This window comes from Myzus persicae, unplaced genomic scaffold, assembly GCF_001856785.1.
Source record: "Myzus persicae strain clone G006 unplaced genomic scaffold, MPER_G0061.0, whole genome shotgun sequence".
Classification (NCBI taxonomy): domain Eukaryota; kingdom Metazoa; phylum Arthropoda; class Insecta; order Hemiptera; family Aphididae; genus Myzus; species Myzus persicae.
Genome location: NW_019104079.1, coordinates 43336 through 64499, shown reverse-complemented (window position 1 = coordinate 64499; position 21164 = coordinate 43336). Strand labels below are relative to the sequence as shown.

The 21164-nt window shown below is 29.1% G+C and overlaps 1 protein-coding gene across 2 annotated transcripts; it reads right to left on the bottom strand.

Moving 5' to 3' along the window:
- Positions 1–513: 513 nt before the first annotated feature.
- LOC111038430 (kinesin-like protein KIF2A) lies at positions 514–19648 on the bottom strand. 2 transcript variants are annotated; one of them, XM_022321525.1, is made up of 14 exons: positions 19064–19648; positions 5814–5908; positions 5632–5745; positions 5095–5137; positions 4377–4812; positions 4200–4303; positions 3906–4068; positions 3569–3815; positions 3357–3499; positions 3115–3281; positions 2900–3054; positions 2593–2811; positions 2303–2477; positions 514–757 (listed from the first exon to the last, which is right to left on the bottom strand). In XM_022321525.1, exons 1-14 carry the CDS (start codon positions 19137–19139, stop codon positions 615–617), a joined length of 2280 nt encoding a protein of 759 aa, XP_022177217.1. In that variant the 5' UTR covers positions 19140–19648; the 3' UTR covers positions 514–614. The 2 variants fall into 2 exon arrangements, with proteins under 2 accessions (XP_022177217.1, XP_022177216.1); XM_022321524.1 differs by lacking the exon at positions 19064–19648 and adding an exon at positions 9360–9555.
- Positions 19649–21164: the final 1516 nt, after the last annotated feature.

The following is a 21164-nucleotide window of genomic DNA, read 5'->3' as shown; positions in this document are numbered from 1 at the left end:
TTGCACATAAACAATAGAATAAACGTAATAATAATTTTCTTAGTTTAATTAAATATTATTGTAACGTTATATTATTGTTTTATATTTTACAAAAATAGGTATTCAAAAAAGTTTGATGGTATCTTGAATTTTAGTTTTACTATTTCCTACATGGTATGTTTTTACTAGAAAAATTTTTAATTAAATAACTGCTATGATATAATATATTAAATTAATATGTGAATTTAAAGTAAAAAATAAAAAAATACGAATAAATGCTTGTTAAAAGAAAAAATACATATAATTAAAAATATATATAACTAAAGGTATTTAAAGTTAGAAGAACAAATTATAATGCTCGTAACAATAATAAGGGTTTAGTTCTTTGAGGTTAAAAACTTAATTAAAGCGATGTAGTAAATTATTAAGTAGGTAAAAACCGACAAACACAGTCAGTGTTCATGAGTGTTTGTTGGCCATTAATAGTAGCATCACCGAAAAAATCACATAAAATCAGTATCTGAACGACAAAAATAGAAATTTCCTCACGCGTTTTCTATTTCATCATATTTTTTATTACAAAAACAAAGACTTAACGATTACACATAGAAGACAATAATACAAAAACATTGTCCTTAACGGTGGCCGCCTCTAATAATGTTCTGACTGAATTGTTCTTCAGTTGTCAACTGTTTTCTGAATGCAAGCACAGTTTCAACTAGATCTTGATTCGCAGCTATTCTGGTTTGAATCAAATTGAGCAGCTGCAATGAATACGCTGGAAAAACAATACAATTAAGAATACAACACGCCAACGATCCACAACATTTTTAATAATAAATCAAAAAATATTTCAAATGTGCATAGGTATATTATAATTCATAATATCAAAAAGCAAACATTCACACACACACACAACTAAGTTATCCAATTTAAGACCAGATATTTTATTAAAACATCAGTGCAAACAATCTCAGCCCTTTTAAATGTAATAAAAAAGTACATACAAGGAGTTTTAAAAAAATACTTTAGATGGAAATAATTTTTTAAACGTATTATATTATTATATTAACTAAATAAAATAATAAATGCAAGGAGAAAACCTTATATTAAAGCTACCAAAGTATAAATGCGTAACTGTAACAAATGCAATAATATTTGGTTCTATAAATAATGGTAAAATAAATTAAAGTGAAAATTACAAACATTAATAAAGACTAGATAGACTTAAACCCGTTGATGACTTTTCAATGAGTAACTGGACGGGCAATTCCATTTTCTAATTAAAGTATATTTTAAATTACTTGTATTGCTTTATTTAATCACGGTAACAATTAATTAAAACTAATGGTAAACAGTTGGACGGCTCATTTCTTTTAAGTACGTTACTCAAATAAAATTTAATTAAACGTTTAAACGAAACTAAAAACACAAATAATTCAAATAGTTATTCAGAAAAATATCCATGTTAAGATTTTTAAAACAAAATAATAGTACTATAAAATCTCTAATGAATTGAACAAAGAAATTTTAATATTCTAACAGTAAGATTAAGATTAGTTGTTTAAATGTATAATTTTTTTATTTTTAGAATTTGGAAATAAAATAAAAATGAGAATTATTTTTAAATAATCTATATAAATATAAGAATTTAGTACATGTTATAAACCTTAGTAAGGTGTACTGAAGGATACTACTTTGAGAATATAAACTATACTCAACAATAAAAAAATTAAAAACCAAGAAACATTAGAAAATATGAAAAAAAAAATTATCAGAATTAATTTTCCTTATTTATGAAATACTTATAAATATGGTTTAAAATTTTCCTGATTTAGTGATATATTTAGTGAAAATAAAAATTATTTATGAGTCTCAAATTTGTTTTTTAGTTTAAAATAACTATGTAATAATATTATTTATGTCACGAACATTAAACAATAGGTTAAGTGAAAACAAGTAGCTAGGACATATTTGAATAATAAACCGTTAACGACAAAATGGTATTATAAAAAAAAAGAAGCAGCAATATCAAACATGAGGAAAAAATAAACACTCCAAAGATAATATTATAAAACTATGCTTAATAATAACTAAAAATAAATAATACTGATGGAGTACGAAGAAAATAAAGCTAATCAACAAATTCAAAAAATTCTACAACAGTTTTTTTTTGTTTTTTACAACAATTAACTAGATTACTTCATTTGGAAATTGTCAAGTTCCAGCAACGGGAGTATAAAAAAAAAAAAGAAAGCATAAGCAATAGGTAAAGCTAAAAGTTGGAGAGCTACAAGAAAACAGGTTTTTTGATCTCGGTTACCATCTTGATCGTAGTCAACGTTTTTAGTCATTGCCAACAACTGTTTTTCTTTTTGTGACCATTTCTTTTCAGATTCAATTAACGATTTGTGTTTATCTAGCACTTCATCTTCTTGTTCTTGCAATTGGGAAACAGCTTCGTGGAAATTGTACAAGTCGGCAGACAATTCACCTTCCTATTGGAAAAAATTAATTTAATAATTAAATTTGATTTAGATTTTTAACTATTCAAAAAAAAATTAGTAATAACTTTAACTATAACAGTATAACATATAATTTTAAGATACTTACATTAAGAGATCTTAGTGCCGCTAAATCATCATCAACCATACTGACATCTTGTAAGTTGCGAGACATGTTTGGAGAACGACTTGGTGGTGGGGAATACATAGGAGCATGAACTTCTCCAGCAGCAGGATCCGATGCGTCCAATTCTTTAACACGGTCAGCATAACGGAGCGTGTTCAGAGAGTGTTCACATGAGCTTAGTCCCGGACTTATCATTGCAATCTAAAAATATTAATAATTATTATTATGCACATATTTATCAAAAATATTAATACATTAACTATATATATTTCTATGAAAAATAACTCACCATACAGGTCCTAGTATTTTCACCAACAAAGGAATCTTTAAGTACTTGTGTTAATTTACTTGCTCTAAAAGGTAAATGAGAACCTTTTTTCCCCAGAGCACGAATGCACTCTTTTAGTGCAAGTAGAGATTTATTTATTTCTGCACCTTCCATTCCTAGGTTAAATAAAAAATAATACAATTAAATAATTCAAAAAATGTTTCAACAACTATTACTTGTTTGTCGGTTGGCTGATGATGTATCTGCTCCCCTTTCATTTCCAGCTAAATCTATTAATGAAAATTTTCCATGAATTTGGTTTAAACCCGGGATACGTAATACAATTTGGAAAACAGCATGAGACCTTGATGAGTTACTATTGGCTGATGTCTGACCCGAAGTTCTAAGATAAAAAAAAAACATGTTTATTTTCACACTATTATTTAATCATTAATTATTAAAAAATATAAATATTTACCTAGCACTGTTACCATCATTGATTATTTTCAATACTTCATCTACTGTGGTGACTACTTTTTCAGTAAGACCAACTACTTGTACTTTCTGCATGCCGTCCTCGAGTACTCTCAACTTGGCTTTATCGCCCAGCAAGTCAAACACCTAAAGACAAATGTAAATAATACTTTAATAATAACCATTATAGATGGATAATTTATTGCTATCAATTACCTTGCCACTGTATATTTCAAAAAAGCTAGCAGTAACTACCAGATTTAATGGTGAATAACTAGGCGAGTTCAAAAAACGGAAAACATCTTTAGCAGCCATTGCATAAATGCCTTTTTTACAGTCTTGTGTTTTACCATGGAAATCTCCACCCATAGTGTGAGTCTTACCACTGCCAGTTTGTCCGTAAGCAAAGCATGTGGCCATGCCACCATCAAATATGGTTTTTACAAGAGGTCTTGCAGAATATCTAATTAAAAGTAATATTATTGTTTAATTCCAAACATTTTTTTTATAAACTCAAAACAGTTATTAACTTAAATGATAATTTGTTACTAACTTATAAACCGTTTCATTGGTGCAAGTCTCATCAAAGGCATAGTCAAATCGGAAATGCTGGTTTTCTAAATATTTTGTAAGATCTACTTTATTTTTTGGTTCATGAACAATAACCTGATTTTTAGATGGAATTGCAACAACGTCAACTTCTTTTCGATTAAATTCTGAAAATGGAAATAATTATAAATACCTATATTAGAAGTTGTCTTTTTTTTATTTTACAAAATGTTAAAGCTCATTTTTTTATAAAAAATAATGTTATTCGTCAAGTCAAAGTATTTTAAAGATGCAATACCTTTTTTATTGAGCGGCCTTTTTCTGACACAAACGGTAATTTGATGATCTTCGACTACTTCAGAGTCTCTCAAAGGTTTAAAATCTAAATTAGATTGATAATCTCTAGAATATAAAACATTTTAATATTAATATTTGATGAAAATTGGTTTTAATTGGTTATTTATGGCAAGCACACCTAATCATAGCAAGAAACTCCCAATTTGGATTACCAGGGTCCATGTTCATTAATGCTTCTTTTTCTTCTTTTAATTCAGCTTGACGTTGTCGCCTTTCTTCTCGGTTTTTTTTCAATTTAGCAACTTCCTTAACAACATTACTTCGCCTGTCTTTAGCTGCTGCAGCGGCAGCGGCAGCAGCTGCGGCAGCTGCTGTTACTGCATTAGTATTTGAGCCACGAACCGCTCCTGCCGTATTATTGCTATACAAGTGTGTTAGTTGTTGTGTCTGAGGTGGCGGATCAGCTGGTTTTAACACGGGAATTTGTTGATACTGGGTTGGAGGGTTTAAAGGTGTACATGGAACAGTTGTTGATAAAACTTCTCCAGTGCCATTCACCGCAGGTGAATAATGATTGGTCTGCCTACTGACTGGTTTTGTTCCTTTATATGAACCTAAAAAGTTTAAATATCATACAATTATTTCATAATTTATATAAGATAAATTAATAGTTGATCAATAGTTAAGTTTAAAAATAAAACCAGTAAACTTTAGTTTCATACTTGAAAAAATAAAACATACAATAAAGTGTAACTATTACCTATCTTCATTGAATTAACTTAAGCCTTTTTTTCAATTTATTGTTTAAATTTGAATTTTTTGAAGTATACTGTAGTTATCTAATTATACATTTTAAGTTTTATTTATTAAATTAGCAAAATAAAATAAATACTTGCCTTTATTATTTGTAAATGCTTGTATGGAGGCTTTTGTGGAATACTGAAAATATAAATGTAAATAATTTAATTATTAATATTATAAATCATTTAAATTATATTGTATTACATTTATAACTACAAAGTATAAACTAAAAGTGGCCCACAACTTCATACAACATACATATTGACAGGTTACTATTGTCTGTTATACTTTCCCAGGGACTTTATCAATTGTCAAACACAATATTCAAATGGAAACCAGTTTTAGCTATTAAACACAACTACACACAAAGGTGACAATGACTATCTGGTGCAATTTTTAACATATGGCAACCACTACTGTTAATTTTTAAATATAACCTTAGTTTTCTAGTGTTTTTTTTATTATTATTTTGAATTTTTTTTAATGTTTTTACTAATAATAACATAATAACTATACACAAGTGGTAGTGTCTAGCTAATATTATATTATTATTAATTCATATCTATTTTTTAAATGCGAAAGTCTAATTGTATTTTTACATGATAAATAGTCATCATAAAAGTTAAATTTACCCTCGCTAACTTGCTAGTTGTTGGTATATTAGTACCGTTTTGAGCAACCATAGTAATACTAGGAATATTTGAACGTAATTGAGGATTCAGTTCCAGGATCCCATCTAAATCAATCTAAAAACAAAACAAATAGTGTAAAATAAATTTAAATTAAATTTGTATTTTATTTTATTTTATCTTACCTCTTTGCCTTTTGTTTCACCATTTTCTAGCCATTCCACAGAAATGCTTCTAGTATCTGGGTTCATCCTAGAGACAACTGCCTTATGAATGCGACCTGAAATCAAAGGAAAAAACATTAAGTTTACATTCATTTAAATAACTATAAATATAAATTTAAAGTAATTAATTTGGTAAAGATATTTTCAGTTAATACTCAGAAAAATGTAAAAGCACATTTTAGGAAAGTATAACATTAAATATTAGTAATACATATTAATCAATAGTAAAGTAAGTATAATTTAGTTATAGCAAAATTTACAAAATCAAATTAACCAATATTCCAAGAAGTTATAGGAAATGAACCTACATTTGTGTACAACAACTAAAATGGCAATGAACTTGACCTTTTACAAATTGTTTCCATGTTCATTAATATTGTACAAGGTTGCCCATAGGAACATATTTACAAACAGGAAACAACATAAGCTGGGCCTAAACCCTTATTGGTGTAGATATAAATTTGAATGAAAGGGAAGGGTCAACAGTCAACACTAAACACTGCACTTATAAACTTATAATGTATGGAAACTATGGTAACATTTTTATGATCACTATAAACATGATAAAATGACCACAACACATGACCTGGTTACAACCAACATACAAACATAATGAGGCAAAATATATTTTCTAGAACAAATATAAATGTATCGATAAAAACAAAATAAATATCTTACTGATATCTATTTTAAGCATTATTTGATTAATCACCAACATCTGGACATTATGGTTCCTCATAAATTTAAATCATAGTTTGTATACAATAAATACACACAATTAATTTTACTAATTCCAGATTACATATGATTCCAGACGGGGAGAGTGTAGTAATTAGTTGTAAATAATGTGAGCATTTTATTTAGATTTACTAATTTCACTAATGCTCATCAATTAATTATTTTGTTTCTTTCGGTGGCTTAATCTTAAATTTGATACTCTTATTTTGCATCAACATTGAGTTAGATTTAGATAATTCCTATTATAATCTTCTTAACATTCAAACTACGTCTAGAATTAAGCGCAAATAATCTTTGTTCAATATAATATTTTATGGACACACGTCGAGATTTAAACACTATAGTAAACTAATAAACTATACACTTGTATCTCAAAATTGTTTACAGATAAAAAAAAGTTATCTTTACTACTTCCGAGTTTATATAAATAATGCAACACCGTCTTATGTCGATGTGAGTGATGCGAAACGGGGCACGAATGACTATAGCAGCTAGTAGCTGTATCCGATCTCTTTTTTTTTTAATTGGAAATTGTTTAATTGTTATGTAAGATTGTTTTCCTCACTTGCACGTCAAACACGGGACATAACCATAGTTGAGTAATTTGAACGAGTAACAATTTTCTTTCTTTCGAGATTACCTATTAAAACAACACTAAGGTTGCATATGCTACGGGTTCCACGAGAATCCATTAGGAAATTTGACGAATGCTCAAATATCGAAAAGTAGATTTGTTGTGCAATCCGGCATGAGTATGATTAATTAATTAATAATATCAAATAGTACAACAATTTACACAAATACAGTGTACATTAAGAATTTAATAATTAAAAATGATTATAATTTTCGTCTAGAACTTAAAAGAACCATGTAACTGATTCAAATAAACAACGTGTTTTTTTTTTAAGTTTAGAAATAGTCTACGCCCTAATAAAATAATTATATTAACTTAAATGTTTATGAAACATACAACAACTAACAAGTAGAAGAAAATAATTTACCGCCGGATTAATTAATTATAATCGAATTCTTTACGATTAATGAACCATCTTTGTGCAATGATCTTTGGAGACACACCAAGATGACAAGACGGATCACACTATACTCAGTAACAGTAATTTCTAACAGAAAGACAGAAAGCCTTATTTTTACTGCATATAATTCGAATTTAATTCAATACAATTTTATAAATTAAAATTTTTACTTGATAATTTACAAAAGTTGTTATTATTTTTCATGTGATACAAAGGAATCGAATGTTTTACACTTCTACAGTAACAAACAGTTCAGAAGTACAATATTGAGGTTTTACAATTTTGAATTTTCATTGATATGATTATAATATTTAATTGAATTTTGCAGTGATAGGTTGTTTAAAGTAGGGTTGGCGGCATTTCAAATGTTGATACCGGTATTCATGGTATTACCAAAAATACCATACCTTGGTTAAATGGTTAACACTGAAAACACTGTACCTCGGTAATCAGTATTTTCGATAAATTTAGAATTCGAACTTTTCTGTTTGGCAAGACACCCTTTTTTGAAATTTGTTTTCGTTTATGTGCTATGCTCAATACAATGATGAAATCAGAATTTGGCGGTTGGACTTAGTGTTAATGTTATAGCTAGGTGTTAAGTATAGTATTTTCATATACACTTGCCGTGCTCCGACAATTAAAATCGAATACATCCCCAGATTTGTTATTTAAAACCATCATGAATGGGTCTCAGACTTCAAATAGGTATAATTTAAAAACTGAGTACTACCGCTAAATGCTGAATTCACCATCGTTTTCAGTATGCTTAACTACCTACGTTAAATTAAAAAAGGGTGTCCAGTAAAACAGAAATATACTAGAAGTTATACCCAAGAAAATGTTACGTCTATTTAACAAATTATGTTTGCAATTATTATTACGATTATACAAATTTTAAATTATAAATGTCTATGGTATTTTCGGTAACAAATGTAATTGCTGAATAGTGGTGCACCGAAAGCCTTAGTTTAAAGTCATAAAACACAAATAAGATTTATAGCTATTACTATTATACAACAATAAATTAGACAGCCAAAAAGTCGCAAATATAATAGCCTTATTTGTACGTATACTAAAGATAGTTTAATAAGTAATAACAAACAAATCATGAATTGTATAATACGTTTATAAAATAGATAGGTATTAGATACATGAAATAGGGGTAGAATATGGATTATATATGAATAATATGATGTGCATATATATATGCATTATATACAATAACACAAATAATGGTTATTATAAGTATATATTATACAGGATATAAGGCCTTCGAAAAATCATTTTTACGGAACTGTACCTATAACTTAATGAACTGAGCGAAACAATTATATTCCTGGATTGTTCTATCGGTAGAGTTCTAATAATCTAAAATAAGTGAAGATACATATTATCATTTACCATTAAACAACTATATTCCAAAATTATTTAAATTTGTTTTTTAAACAGGTTTCATTATTATGGTAATAATTAGATAATATGCTACAGGTACCCATTAATTAACATCGACCATAAATACAAAATAACTTTTTTAATTTGTTAACAATCAATATAGATATTGCGTGTAATTACTTACCTAACATAGCATTATAAGGTTTAAAAAACAAATAGATTATAATTTACAACATAAAAATATTACTCCCAGTTTCATATAAATCAAATCCAAAAGAGAAGGAGCAGTTTCTTAAAAATCAAAATATACGTTGATTGCACACGTGGTACCTATACTAACCCGTATCGTCCACGAGATTTCCAACACGCTGTCTGTTGAACTCTTCATCAAAATTACATTGAATGTTTTTATCAGATATCGAAACAATATTTTTATTGCACTTGCATCTACAATCATTACGGCGCTTGTCATGATGAAAACACGATAAGCTCTTCTTAATCCACGACGACATAATGTGTCAAACGGGTAATAACCAATAAAATTGAATACAGAGAGACTGAGAGATCGGCAAAATTGAAACTATAAGCTAACCTTTGTAACGATCGGACCACGACTAACTGGTCGGATTTATTAGGTATACACACTGCCGACGTTAATTTTACCGACAAATTTATTTAAATTAACGTGCGAAACTTTCAATTACTTTACTCATTCAACGTTCATTGGGTACAATACTGGTGGCGTTATCCATAAAGTATGGTTTGCAAATCGTACCAGGCACAGAGCAGCCCCCACCCCATGCGCAGTGTATTATACGATGCAGTTAGGATGAATATATAGTATCTAAGCGTCTGGAGGCCATGGTAACTCGTTAAAAATAAACTCCAAATCGATCAGTATTTGACACAATTTATCCAAAGCTATAGACACGATAAATTAAAACAAGTAGCAGCTGCCAATGCAATTTTTTGTCTGATAAATTTAACGACAATCGTCGAGTTCCACCAAACGTATTCTTATAGGTAAATTTAAATATAAACCTATTATTTTTAGGTGTTTTATACAATATTGTACTTCCCACAGCTTCTTTTCTTTACTTGAAAACAATTTTAGGAATCCAATAATAATAAAAAATAATAGATAGGTAACTGAGATGTAAATAAAAAAATATGACTTATAACCTTATTTGGGAAGAATTCAGAATCCGCCAAGGATTTCATGATTTGTTGAATGTAGCCAACATGTAGACTTTTATAGTTCTGTGTTATTGATATATATTGGTACCCAACTATCGGCAGGTACAAATTAAAAAATCATAACAAAACAAGTACAATAAACCACACTTATACGAATGTTTATAGCATAAAAATAAATGATTCTAACCTAACGATTACGTACATAACTCACACATTTGAAATTTGAATAAATAAGTTTTCTAATTAAATTTTTAAATCGTATAATAGTCTTTTAAACAATAAAAAACAAACAGAACTGTACTATCAACAAATAAAACATTTCACATATTAATTTATTTTTCGTAGAAAAATTACAATCCCAACTATTCGCAAAACAAAAAAATTCAAGTCCAATATAAACAACAACAATATATTTATCGAGAATCAAGATTTGTAGTTTTGACAACATGTTACAACGTAAAATTTAAAAAAAATGTTGAACAAAACTAAACGCTCTACACCGATTTATTTAATGATTGACCTTTATTACAATTACCACGACACCACGTTCATTATTAATAAACTGACTTCTAAAAAAATAAAAAATAAATAAAAGCACAATGCAAATCTATTTACTTCCTAGTTTTGCATAGAATCTAAATGGCATAGATAAGTACTAAAAACTAATGTACTGTAATCGTCATATCGGGTAAAATAAAAATACGTAACCACAAAAAAAAATTGAACTCGAAAACCTTTGAGCAGTTTAACATTGTACCTATGTATAAACTCTTATTGAATCAAATTTTAATGAACGAAAAGCTCAATAATTTAATTTTTATATTTCATGTGCCTACGGGTGCCCAATAGAAATTCTGCCAAACACAAACACACACGTGTATGATACGAGAAAAAAAATTCATGTGCATGATAACATAAGTCTATATACAATGATAATAGATGCACTTCAAATTATAATATTCTAGTTAAATTTAAATTTAAATTTGTTTAATCATGTGTTGATACCTTTTTCTTGTTTGAACTGCTACATGGGGAACTGCGTTAGCATTTCTTTCCCCATATGCCAATACCTACGTACAAGTGTTGAAACTAAGAATAAATAATTCGTAAAATACACGTAGTGAAAATATACACACAATTATTATGCATGGTTTATGAGATGAAATTAACGTTATTACAATTTATTAACAAAATCATACAGATCAGCTGAAAATGAATACAAAAAACCAAACATACCAACAAAACTACTAATTATTATTGAAAGAAATTGTAGTTTTGTTTTAAGTAATTAGTTAAATAATAACTTTATTTAACTACATTATTGTTACAGTCCTAGGGCCATTTAGTAATTAATTTTAATTTCCATATTAAATTGTAAATAAACAAAATAATAAATTAGTGTAAGAGTGACGGGTTGACTAGTTACACTAAAATTGACATAATGAGATGTAATTAGGTATTTTATGAAGCCAATACTTACAACGTAATTAAGAATTTGGTAAACCAAGTCCCAAATTGCTACATAGTAAATCACGATTATACTAATTTCTATTATAACTAATAAAACATAACAAAAAACAGACAAAAACACAAATAATAATTCACAACATTTAATTTTATACAATATTACTTAAGCATTATAGATTCGATGGCAAAAATCTAAATACAATAGAATCACATAAGTCTTAAGCAATGATGTATAAATATAAATAAATGGAAAATCCAGTTCACGACAAATTCAAGTTTAAAATCCAACACGTCTAATTAGGAAATGGTGAACATCAGATTAGTACGTGTTGTACGTAAGTCGTAATAAGTAATAATTAATAAAACGTCTGGTATCATAACAGCCATCTCAGTATTTTAATACGCGCTCATAATTTATAATAAACTTATTTCCAGCCAATTATGCAGTAAATGCAACAGATTATAAGATATACCTGAAACCCCCAAACATTTTAGCATTAGAAATTAATTGTCTTCAAAATGAAAAACCTCACATAATATGGGCGTATGTCACTCAACAAAACAATCGATTAAGCCATTAAGGAGGGAAAGAAGCGGTGTTTTTTGTCTTCGAATAACACACACAAAATAGAAATTTAGAAGTTTTCTTTCATATTATCCAACGTACCTACTCTATAAATCGTAAAAAAATTACTTGAAAAAAGAAGTTATTTAAAATAAATTTTTGTATTTAAATTTTTGGAAAAGTTAAAAACAAAAAATAAAAAATTGGGAAAGTCGATTTCAACTCTCAAGTTGACACTACGTATTTGAAATAAAAATACGTATTAATTCTCAAAATTGAGTATTATTGTGTGCGTTACTCTTCATGAATGAAAACTAACATAATAATAGTTATAAGACAAATGGATAAAAATAATCACGTACATTTTAATGTATAGATTATCTAAAGGATTAACCCAGAGAGATTAACAATATAAACAATGGTATTAATGAATTACGTAATGTAACGCATTGAAAAATAATTTTCCTACAATTTTCAACATTCAGCCACCTGTATATTAATAATGATAATAAAAATTAAAAATAGTAAAATAGTAGATACGTGTATGCAATATTATCACCAAATTTTTTTTAAAAATATTGATTTTCGAAACCGTACATTATTTGTACCTTATAAATCGTTTCATTTCGAAGGATGCTCGTAGGCCATAGATAATAAAGAATTTTGTATTTTTTAAAAAAGAAACATATGCCTAAATAATGAATTAATATTCAAGATTGAATCACTCTATAAATATAAAATAATAATGATAAGTGGTATTATATTATACACAGGCAATACAATGAATACCTATTTTAGAGGAACGCAATTACCGTTCATAATACATTTTTTGGATTAATATACCAAACATTATTTTAATGATTAACACACTTTTAAAATTTATAAATATCTAAATACCAAAATGATCAAAGATATTAAAAAATGGATAGGCCATGGCTATATTAATAAAATAGACGTATTTATAATATGAAATTGTATCATTGCCACTCATTTTAGCAGAGGTCTTATCATAAATTATATACAATAATATAACTATTTGTGTTAAGACATCTGTAACCTCAAAATATTTTTATTTTTTATGTTCGTTCCCGTATGATACACATAAATGGCCTATCCATTCTTTAATATCTATGTATAGGATAACCTCTTTATCTTATCGAGAAATTTGAATACACAACTGGATAATAGTCGGTACATTATTATGTCAAAAACTCATGAATCATAAATCATAACAATATATCACATTAAATATTAATTATTCATCAAGCATAAATTTTCGATAAAGATTAGTTACCTAACCTATAAATTATAAAATTTAAATATAATAATAGGTATACTTCAAAGATTATTATTAAATTTGTTATTTCAGCAAAAGAAATACAATTATTGATTTCTGAAAAATCTTAAAACTTAATACATAAATAATTTACGTTAATGTAAAGACATACCTATACAAATATTGAAATGAATATATCTACAACTAATTGCTATGGTATCGTACTAAAATTTAGTTTAAGTTCACAGCGTCTAAGCCTATTGATTGGGTTTAATTATAGGTAGAATACATTTAGTTTTCGCAGTAAATTGTGTAGGCAGTATAAAATTGTTTCAGTAGGCGTTTGATTTTAATAAATACTCTATACTTAAAAAATCTAATATTGGAAATAACTAATTTTATAAAACTATAAATAACAAGGAAGTTATAATTAATAACTAATTATCTTAAATTAGATAGGAAATTAAAAATAACTCGAGTACCTTTTAAGTAAAGATAAATCATCTTAAAATTTTTTCTTAATTTAGAAAAATACGCAATTACACAGTTCAATGGTTAATTGTTTTCTATTAATTTGAGATTTGCATGAATAGTATACAGTATTATTGTTTAAATAAAAAACTTGATAATACACAGCTGTGTAGGTTAGGGTAAGGATAGCCTTGATGAGGGAGCATAGCCCTTAGGGCTCAGATCATCAACCACGTTTTAACATTTACGAATAAAATATGTATATGAATCAAGAATGAATGAAATGTGTAATGCGTGTTGAAATTTAACACAAAAATAATTAAATAAATATTATTAAGGCATTAATAGATTTTCATAATGATAAGAATTATGATCGTATTATTGAAATAAGCGAAACCAACATCATGATTTTTTTTTTAACTTTAATACTACAAAAAGCTGGACCTAATGTTGTAGACACAGTGGCCCTTACATTAGAGTCTGCATTTTCTGGACGTCCTTATATGGTCTTGTGACTGCCAGGCCGCCTACAGAAGATACTACTGAAGGTCAAACAACTGTTGTCTTGTCACCCACCCAAACACAAAAATACGTTTACCTATTATTTCAACAAATTAAACTATTCGTAATAATATGAAAGGGTAGTAAATAATATTTCATACTCTTAATCAAATAACAACAAATAACAACAGAATGAAATTCACCTACCACTTTCCAAAAATAATTTGAAATTACATGCTTTACGATTTTTATGCTTAAAAGGGAATAAATAAAGTACATAATATTAGTAATAAAAATAAGATATAAAAGTACTGTCACTGTATTTTTATTGACAGATAATTTAAACTTGAATAATTTTGTTGTAAGAACTTGAACAATTGATTATAAAGCACAACAACTAATCATTCCTATACATTCCTACTAACTCAAATTGTCATTAAAAATTAATTTTTTTCATTTAATTTTTATTAAATTACATGGGTGTGTTACTGAAAATAACAAAATAAACATATTATAAAGGTCCCCACACACTGGAGAGGTGGGGGTAAAATGAGTCTGGACACATTTTTTGCCACTGTCAAGACAAAAGAATTTTACTGCTACCACTGCAGTATGTGGGGGGACCTTACCCCAACATTTCATTCCTAATCCCTTGTTCAATTATTAATTATAAACTTATTTCAACCAATATCGTTAGAAAAAATAAAGAAAAATATCTAAATGTACCTACAAGTATACTTAGTATTACAAAATAAATTATTTAATTTTCTGACACTATATTCTAACAGAAATTCTACATTGTTTATACCTACACTAAAATAAATATAAGCAAATACTACTTAATTTACAAAATGTTATTGGGTAAAATACGTTCCTCACAAAAACTTTAAATTTCAAGTTCATAAATATAAATTAATGATAGCAATAATTAAAACAGATTATGAAATAAAACAAGTTGGGAAAGCTCACACAGTGAGCGTGCTAAATTCCCAGTTTCTAAATATATTTGAATCCAACACACACAATACATTTTATTTCCATGTACAATTTATATACAGTAACTATGCACAATAAATAAATTCCTTAGTATTAATATTGACAATCAAAACTACCTATGTACTGGTAAAATGGTAACCAACAGACGGGCACAACGGGGATATGGGGAGTTCTTAGCATATGTTTAGAAACCTAAAGGCAAGTTTCAATCAGTTTCCAAAAATAGATAAATTATAATTAGTGTTATTAAATCAGTTAGGTACTTTGAGGAATAAAACATTTTTAAATAATTATTTTTTACCTATTTTTTATAAGTACCAGCTAATTCACTTTTTTTAAAATAGAGATGTAATAATGTAATTCATGATTTATAAGTTAACACTAAAAAAATATAGTTGGATAGATATTAATATAAAAACATCAACACAAGATTGATATTTTAAAATTATAATATCATACCTAAGTTTTTTTTTAATGAATTTCAGGATTAGGTATTTACAAATATGTAACATAATGTTTTGAGTTACATTAATTTGAAAGTAAATCTATCACATCAAACTGAGTAGGTATTAGACAAATTACCTATTCAATTTCATCGATAGAGTAGGTTCTAGGTAAATGAGACATAGCATTATACTATGTTGCGTAGTTATTACATTAAGAATGGAGAAATAAACTATGTTACCTAACTCATCAATTAGGTAGGTACCTTAGTTATCTTGATACCTACTAAACCTATATAATTGTACATATAGCTTTAAGTTTCTAATAATACATATTCTCAATAAATGATGTACCTAACTAATAACTTTGCTAATAACTAATATGTACCTATAACTGACAAATTAAATTCTATGGTATTAAAACTCAGATTGTTACCTAACTGTTACTAAGTCCAAATTAGGTGCTTATAATATTTGTTATGTTTGTATTTAAGTTTAATTTGTTGTAGGTGGTTTATATACCTACCATTGTTTTCAAAAACATTTTGGAGTTAGGCCAAGAGTGGGAAGAGTGATCAAATAAAAATCATTTCTCTAAACTACATTGAACATTGGATTCAACAAGGACACCTTTATTAATTGGTAAAATATGTTTAAGTGTTTAAAAAATTTTTTTTCATAAATAAAATGGCTGCACCCAAAACATATAACTGTGAACACCACTAGGTTCAGACAATAACATTTAATAGTAATGTTTATCTAATTAGTAAATAAAGGTAACTTTATCCATAGGCTATAAGGAACATCTACCTTCATAAAGTTTAGTAATAGTAAGAGGAAGTTACATATTATTCAACTATTTAAGTAATAAATACAATTTTAATTTAAAACTATTAATATAAATATATATGATGTGAAATGATTTAAGGTCTTCAGTCAATAGTTTGCTACTTTGGTACCTATATTATGGTCTTTTCAAAAATGAGTGTAACCTGTAGAACCAATAATAAGTGTTTTAACTCTCAACAATTTACCAATATGAATACTTAGTTAATCAGCATAAACAAAAAAACATAAAGACAACAGGCCATTACAGAAAATGACCTGATATTACTTGCAGCACAGATAAATAGAATTTAAATGTACACACAATTTATAGATTTAAGTACCTATACGGCTATATATGTTTAAGGTATAAAGTAATTATTAATTCTCAGTAAATTTAAATAAGTTGGATATCTAAAAATATGATTGGGTTTATAATAAGTAGTAAAATTAAAAATACTGTACTTAGGCACCTAAAATATAACTATAGGTACATAATATGTTATGAGAAATAAACAATAAATTATGGATGTGGGTGTACGCTAGGTAAGAACATATTGGAGTAGGTACCTACATTATTTTAAATTGTATTTGAATCATATAAATACTAAATACATACCCACTGCATCAAGGTCCAACGATATGTACCTACTACCTAATAGTGGTTATGTACTAATATAGTTAATAAATTATTTACACAGATTTACTCAAGTTAATACCAATCAGAGTACTAATAATAAGTAGGTACTTATAATATGTTTTACCAATTGAAATTTAAGTTAGTGTTTACAGATAGGTACCTATGTATTTATGTATTATATAGAGTACGTATTCAATAAAAAAAATTAGTTAATATTATCATTGTATAATATATACCTGATATAGGCACATACTAATTTATATCTATGATGTTTAACGCTGATCCAATTCTATCTATTTGTAGGTCTCCATAAGGTATTAGCATTTTAAACAAACATTGAGGTTTGGCTATATGCCAACACAAAATGTCATCCACTGAGTAACTTGCATTCCAAATATTTTAAGTTATAAAAATGTCTATCAATAAGTGCATACCTACCTAATTTTTAAAACATAGGTAGGTATTATATGTAAGTCTATAAAATATAAAGCAGTACACCATAGGAAAATATTTATATCTACCTATTACACATATATTTTTACTGAACAGTGTTTGAACATTATGTACCTTAGCTCATTTCATAGGTTATTTTGTTTAATCCGGACTTTTGTAGGTAGGCTCCTACTTAATAAAACATTTAAAACTTAATTATCTACAAAAATGTAGCTCTCTGTATAAGAAACTTACTATCCATTAATTATTCAAGTAAATTATGTTAGATTGGAGGTAGACATTTTTTTTTGGAGTCACTGTTTTGTTTAAAATAGTGAGAATAATGTAGGGAAAAATGTATTAGATTTATTAATGTACCTTCATTAGATTGACCATTGCAAAAATATGATAACTAACAGGTAAGTAACATACCTAATTACAAATCTTTAACGAAAAGAAATAATTAATTTTAAGTACCCGATTGTAGGTACCTAATATATTATTTATCAAGGATCAAAACAGAGATCAAAACTTTCACAAAATATGTACATCAGCAGACATAAAAAAATTTGGTTAAACTACCTACACAAAATGTAATAAGTACTTATTCACTTAAGTTGGCTTCCTTTTTTAATATAATAGGTAAACTTATGTTATATATTATACAAAACGTCTAAAAAAAGAAAATGAAATTTAATAGATAGGTTAGGTACTGATCCATACTAAATAACTATCCCGGTAGAAATATAATTTCAATTCAATCACCTACTTATAACAATATTACATCAGAGACGTAGGTAGAAGAATATATAGGTAATAGGAAAAACATTTTTTCGTAATGAAAAAAGATCAAATGACTGTCCCTACCAACATAGGTAATCACAGCAAGACGGCACAAAGGTAGAACACCATCAATGTAGTAGACCATTGTTATATTCTCATAGTGGTTTTCCTTGCATCCAGCGGAACCGTTTGAAATGAGGAAACAAAGCTTAGGCAGGTACATGTAGGTTACATGACTACAATACAACCGAGCGAAGACGACTAAAACGAACGGCGGGGGCCACGGTTGTCTGAGCAAACCGAGACTGGCCTGTCGCTGGTCGTAACTAGGCAAGCAGACCGGGCTAGACCTGACTGGCCCATCTAAATCGGGTAAACCTTACCCACCCACCAAACCCATATTTCCAAAACTTAACGTGCGGCAACACCGAAATCATGTATCGCTCACCGTCGGTACGTTTGATCTTGATGTCCATGGCCAGCTTCAAGTTTATGCCGTCGAATAACGCTTCTTCCACCTGCATGTTGAAGTCGTGCACGGTCTTAGGTTTTCCGGACGACGACCGAGTCGGGGGCCGCGTGAGCGTAAGTGTGTGTGGGGGGGTGGGGGGCGAACGATAACGATACAAAGGCGCGATACGCGTAACGACTAACGATCAGTGATTAACAACAATATTGTGCGACGGATAATATTATTGTCGACGGCGGACGGACGAACGATGTGTTTTTATGAGTATATTTGATTTTTTTGTTGTTTTTTTTTTTAACGTATTTCGCACGACACGCGATTAACCATACGAATAAGTAACAATAATAAAATAAGATCGAGACGATCGTCGGGGGGGAAACGTCACGCGAACGGCCGCACCAGCCGTGTTGTGCGCAAAACCGTTACACCGGACGACGAGCGACGACGACTGATAACCACTAGCGGCGGCGGCGACTACCGGCGGAGGACGACGACTCGCAAGGCGCCGTTGAGTAGGAGGCGGTGGAGTAGTGGGACGGCCGTGGAGGTGGCGGAGGAGGAGGCGAGGACCGACGGTTACGGTCTTACGGACGACAAAGGCCAACGACCAACGACGGATCCATAACGCGGTATCGCGGGGGCCCCCCGATCGAACGCTGAGCGGTTTTCGGCCGATCGACGGGCACAAAAAAAAATCCCCCAAGTGTATAGTGAGCAGCAGCAGCTACAGTCGTGGACCCGAGGTCGTAACCGACGAGCGTCTCGCTCATAGAATATAGATAAGACGACTTCGGCGGCGGCGGTGCGTTTTCACCGGACGGCCAACGGTTTTCGGGTCGTTTTTCCACCGATTTGTGTGTGCAGTTCGTCCGTCTCGGGAGTACGCTGCAAAGGGAAGCGAACTAATGATGATTGACGAATAACTAATAACCGATATTATTATGTAAATGACAATAATATGTGATGACGAACAACGTCGTGACTTCGTGAGTCACGAAGATCGGTTGACGGAGGCGGGTGAACGAAATTCAAAACTGCCGTCCGCGGTCCACCGTTGCGACCGTACAAGTGCAAGCGGCAAGGTCGTGTCTACGGCGGTACCAACCCCCCGGCGCTGACAAGCTTGTAATGCCATGATTATCGTTAAAAATCGTTTATAAATATTAGCTTTTCTAACGATGGTTTACGATTTGAAATTGAAAAAATGGAATACCTACCGACGTATCATTATGTACCACGGGCCACAAAACAATACAATATTACGTAAGACAGAACAGACGCCTTTGAAAATGTCCAAAATACTTCACGTTCTCGTAATTATTTTTTAGCGTTGGTTATTATGCATATTAAATCATTTCAAAAACATGACTGAGAAAGTGAGAAATCGAATTTCAGAGATTACTGATTTAACATTTTTGAAACCGTCAACGGACTTTCAAACGGTACACGACCACGTTTCGCGCGCCAACGTTGATAACAGACTATGGTGCGGTAACACTGTAAAACTTTATTTCGACTTCAAAATGCCCGCGGATTTCAAATTAAAATGTACTTAGATCGTAAATTTGTTACACAAATCACAAACTCAAAATAGATCGTTTTAATAATCTAAGTTAATTGTCATCTATACCCATCTATTTTATTCACATTTCAGGCTACAGCAACCTCTCTTAGACTAGGTACTAAGGTACTAGGTTATCGAAGTACAACGTAGGAAGTATCTAATATTATTATAAAAGTTTCAAAACTATTTTTTTCACCTATTAGCTATCATCATTTATCCTACTGGTTGATCAATTTTAGTTAATATAGTGACTATATCATATGAAAATGTATAATACTTATTGTATAATATCCAAACAAAATATTTTTAATTGTTCAAATCTATGACATAGATCGTGCTGAATTGGTCGCGAACAAAAATTATTATTTTCTCAGTTATTTGATTATACTACGACAGTAGGGTACTAACCACTTGGTATATTTCATAAAAAATATTTAAATACTATTATTTTTAAACAATGGAAGATAAAGTTAGATCAATTTACAATGTGGATGACAATTATTAACAGAAATGATA

Coding starts and splice junctions, on each gene's coding strand:
- LOC111038430 (XM_022321524.1), bottom strand. CDS start 9,531: ATGTCGTCGTGGATTAAGAAGAGCTTATCGTGTTTTCATCATGACAAG. Junction 4,304..4,376: donor GAGTTTCTTGCTATGATTAG/GTGTGCTTGCCA, acceptor TTTATATTCTAG/AGATTATCAATCTAATTTAG. Junction 2,478..2,592: donor CGGCACTAAGATCTCTTAAT/GTAAGTATCTTA, acceptor TTTTTCCAATAG/GAAGGTGAATTGTCTGCCGA.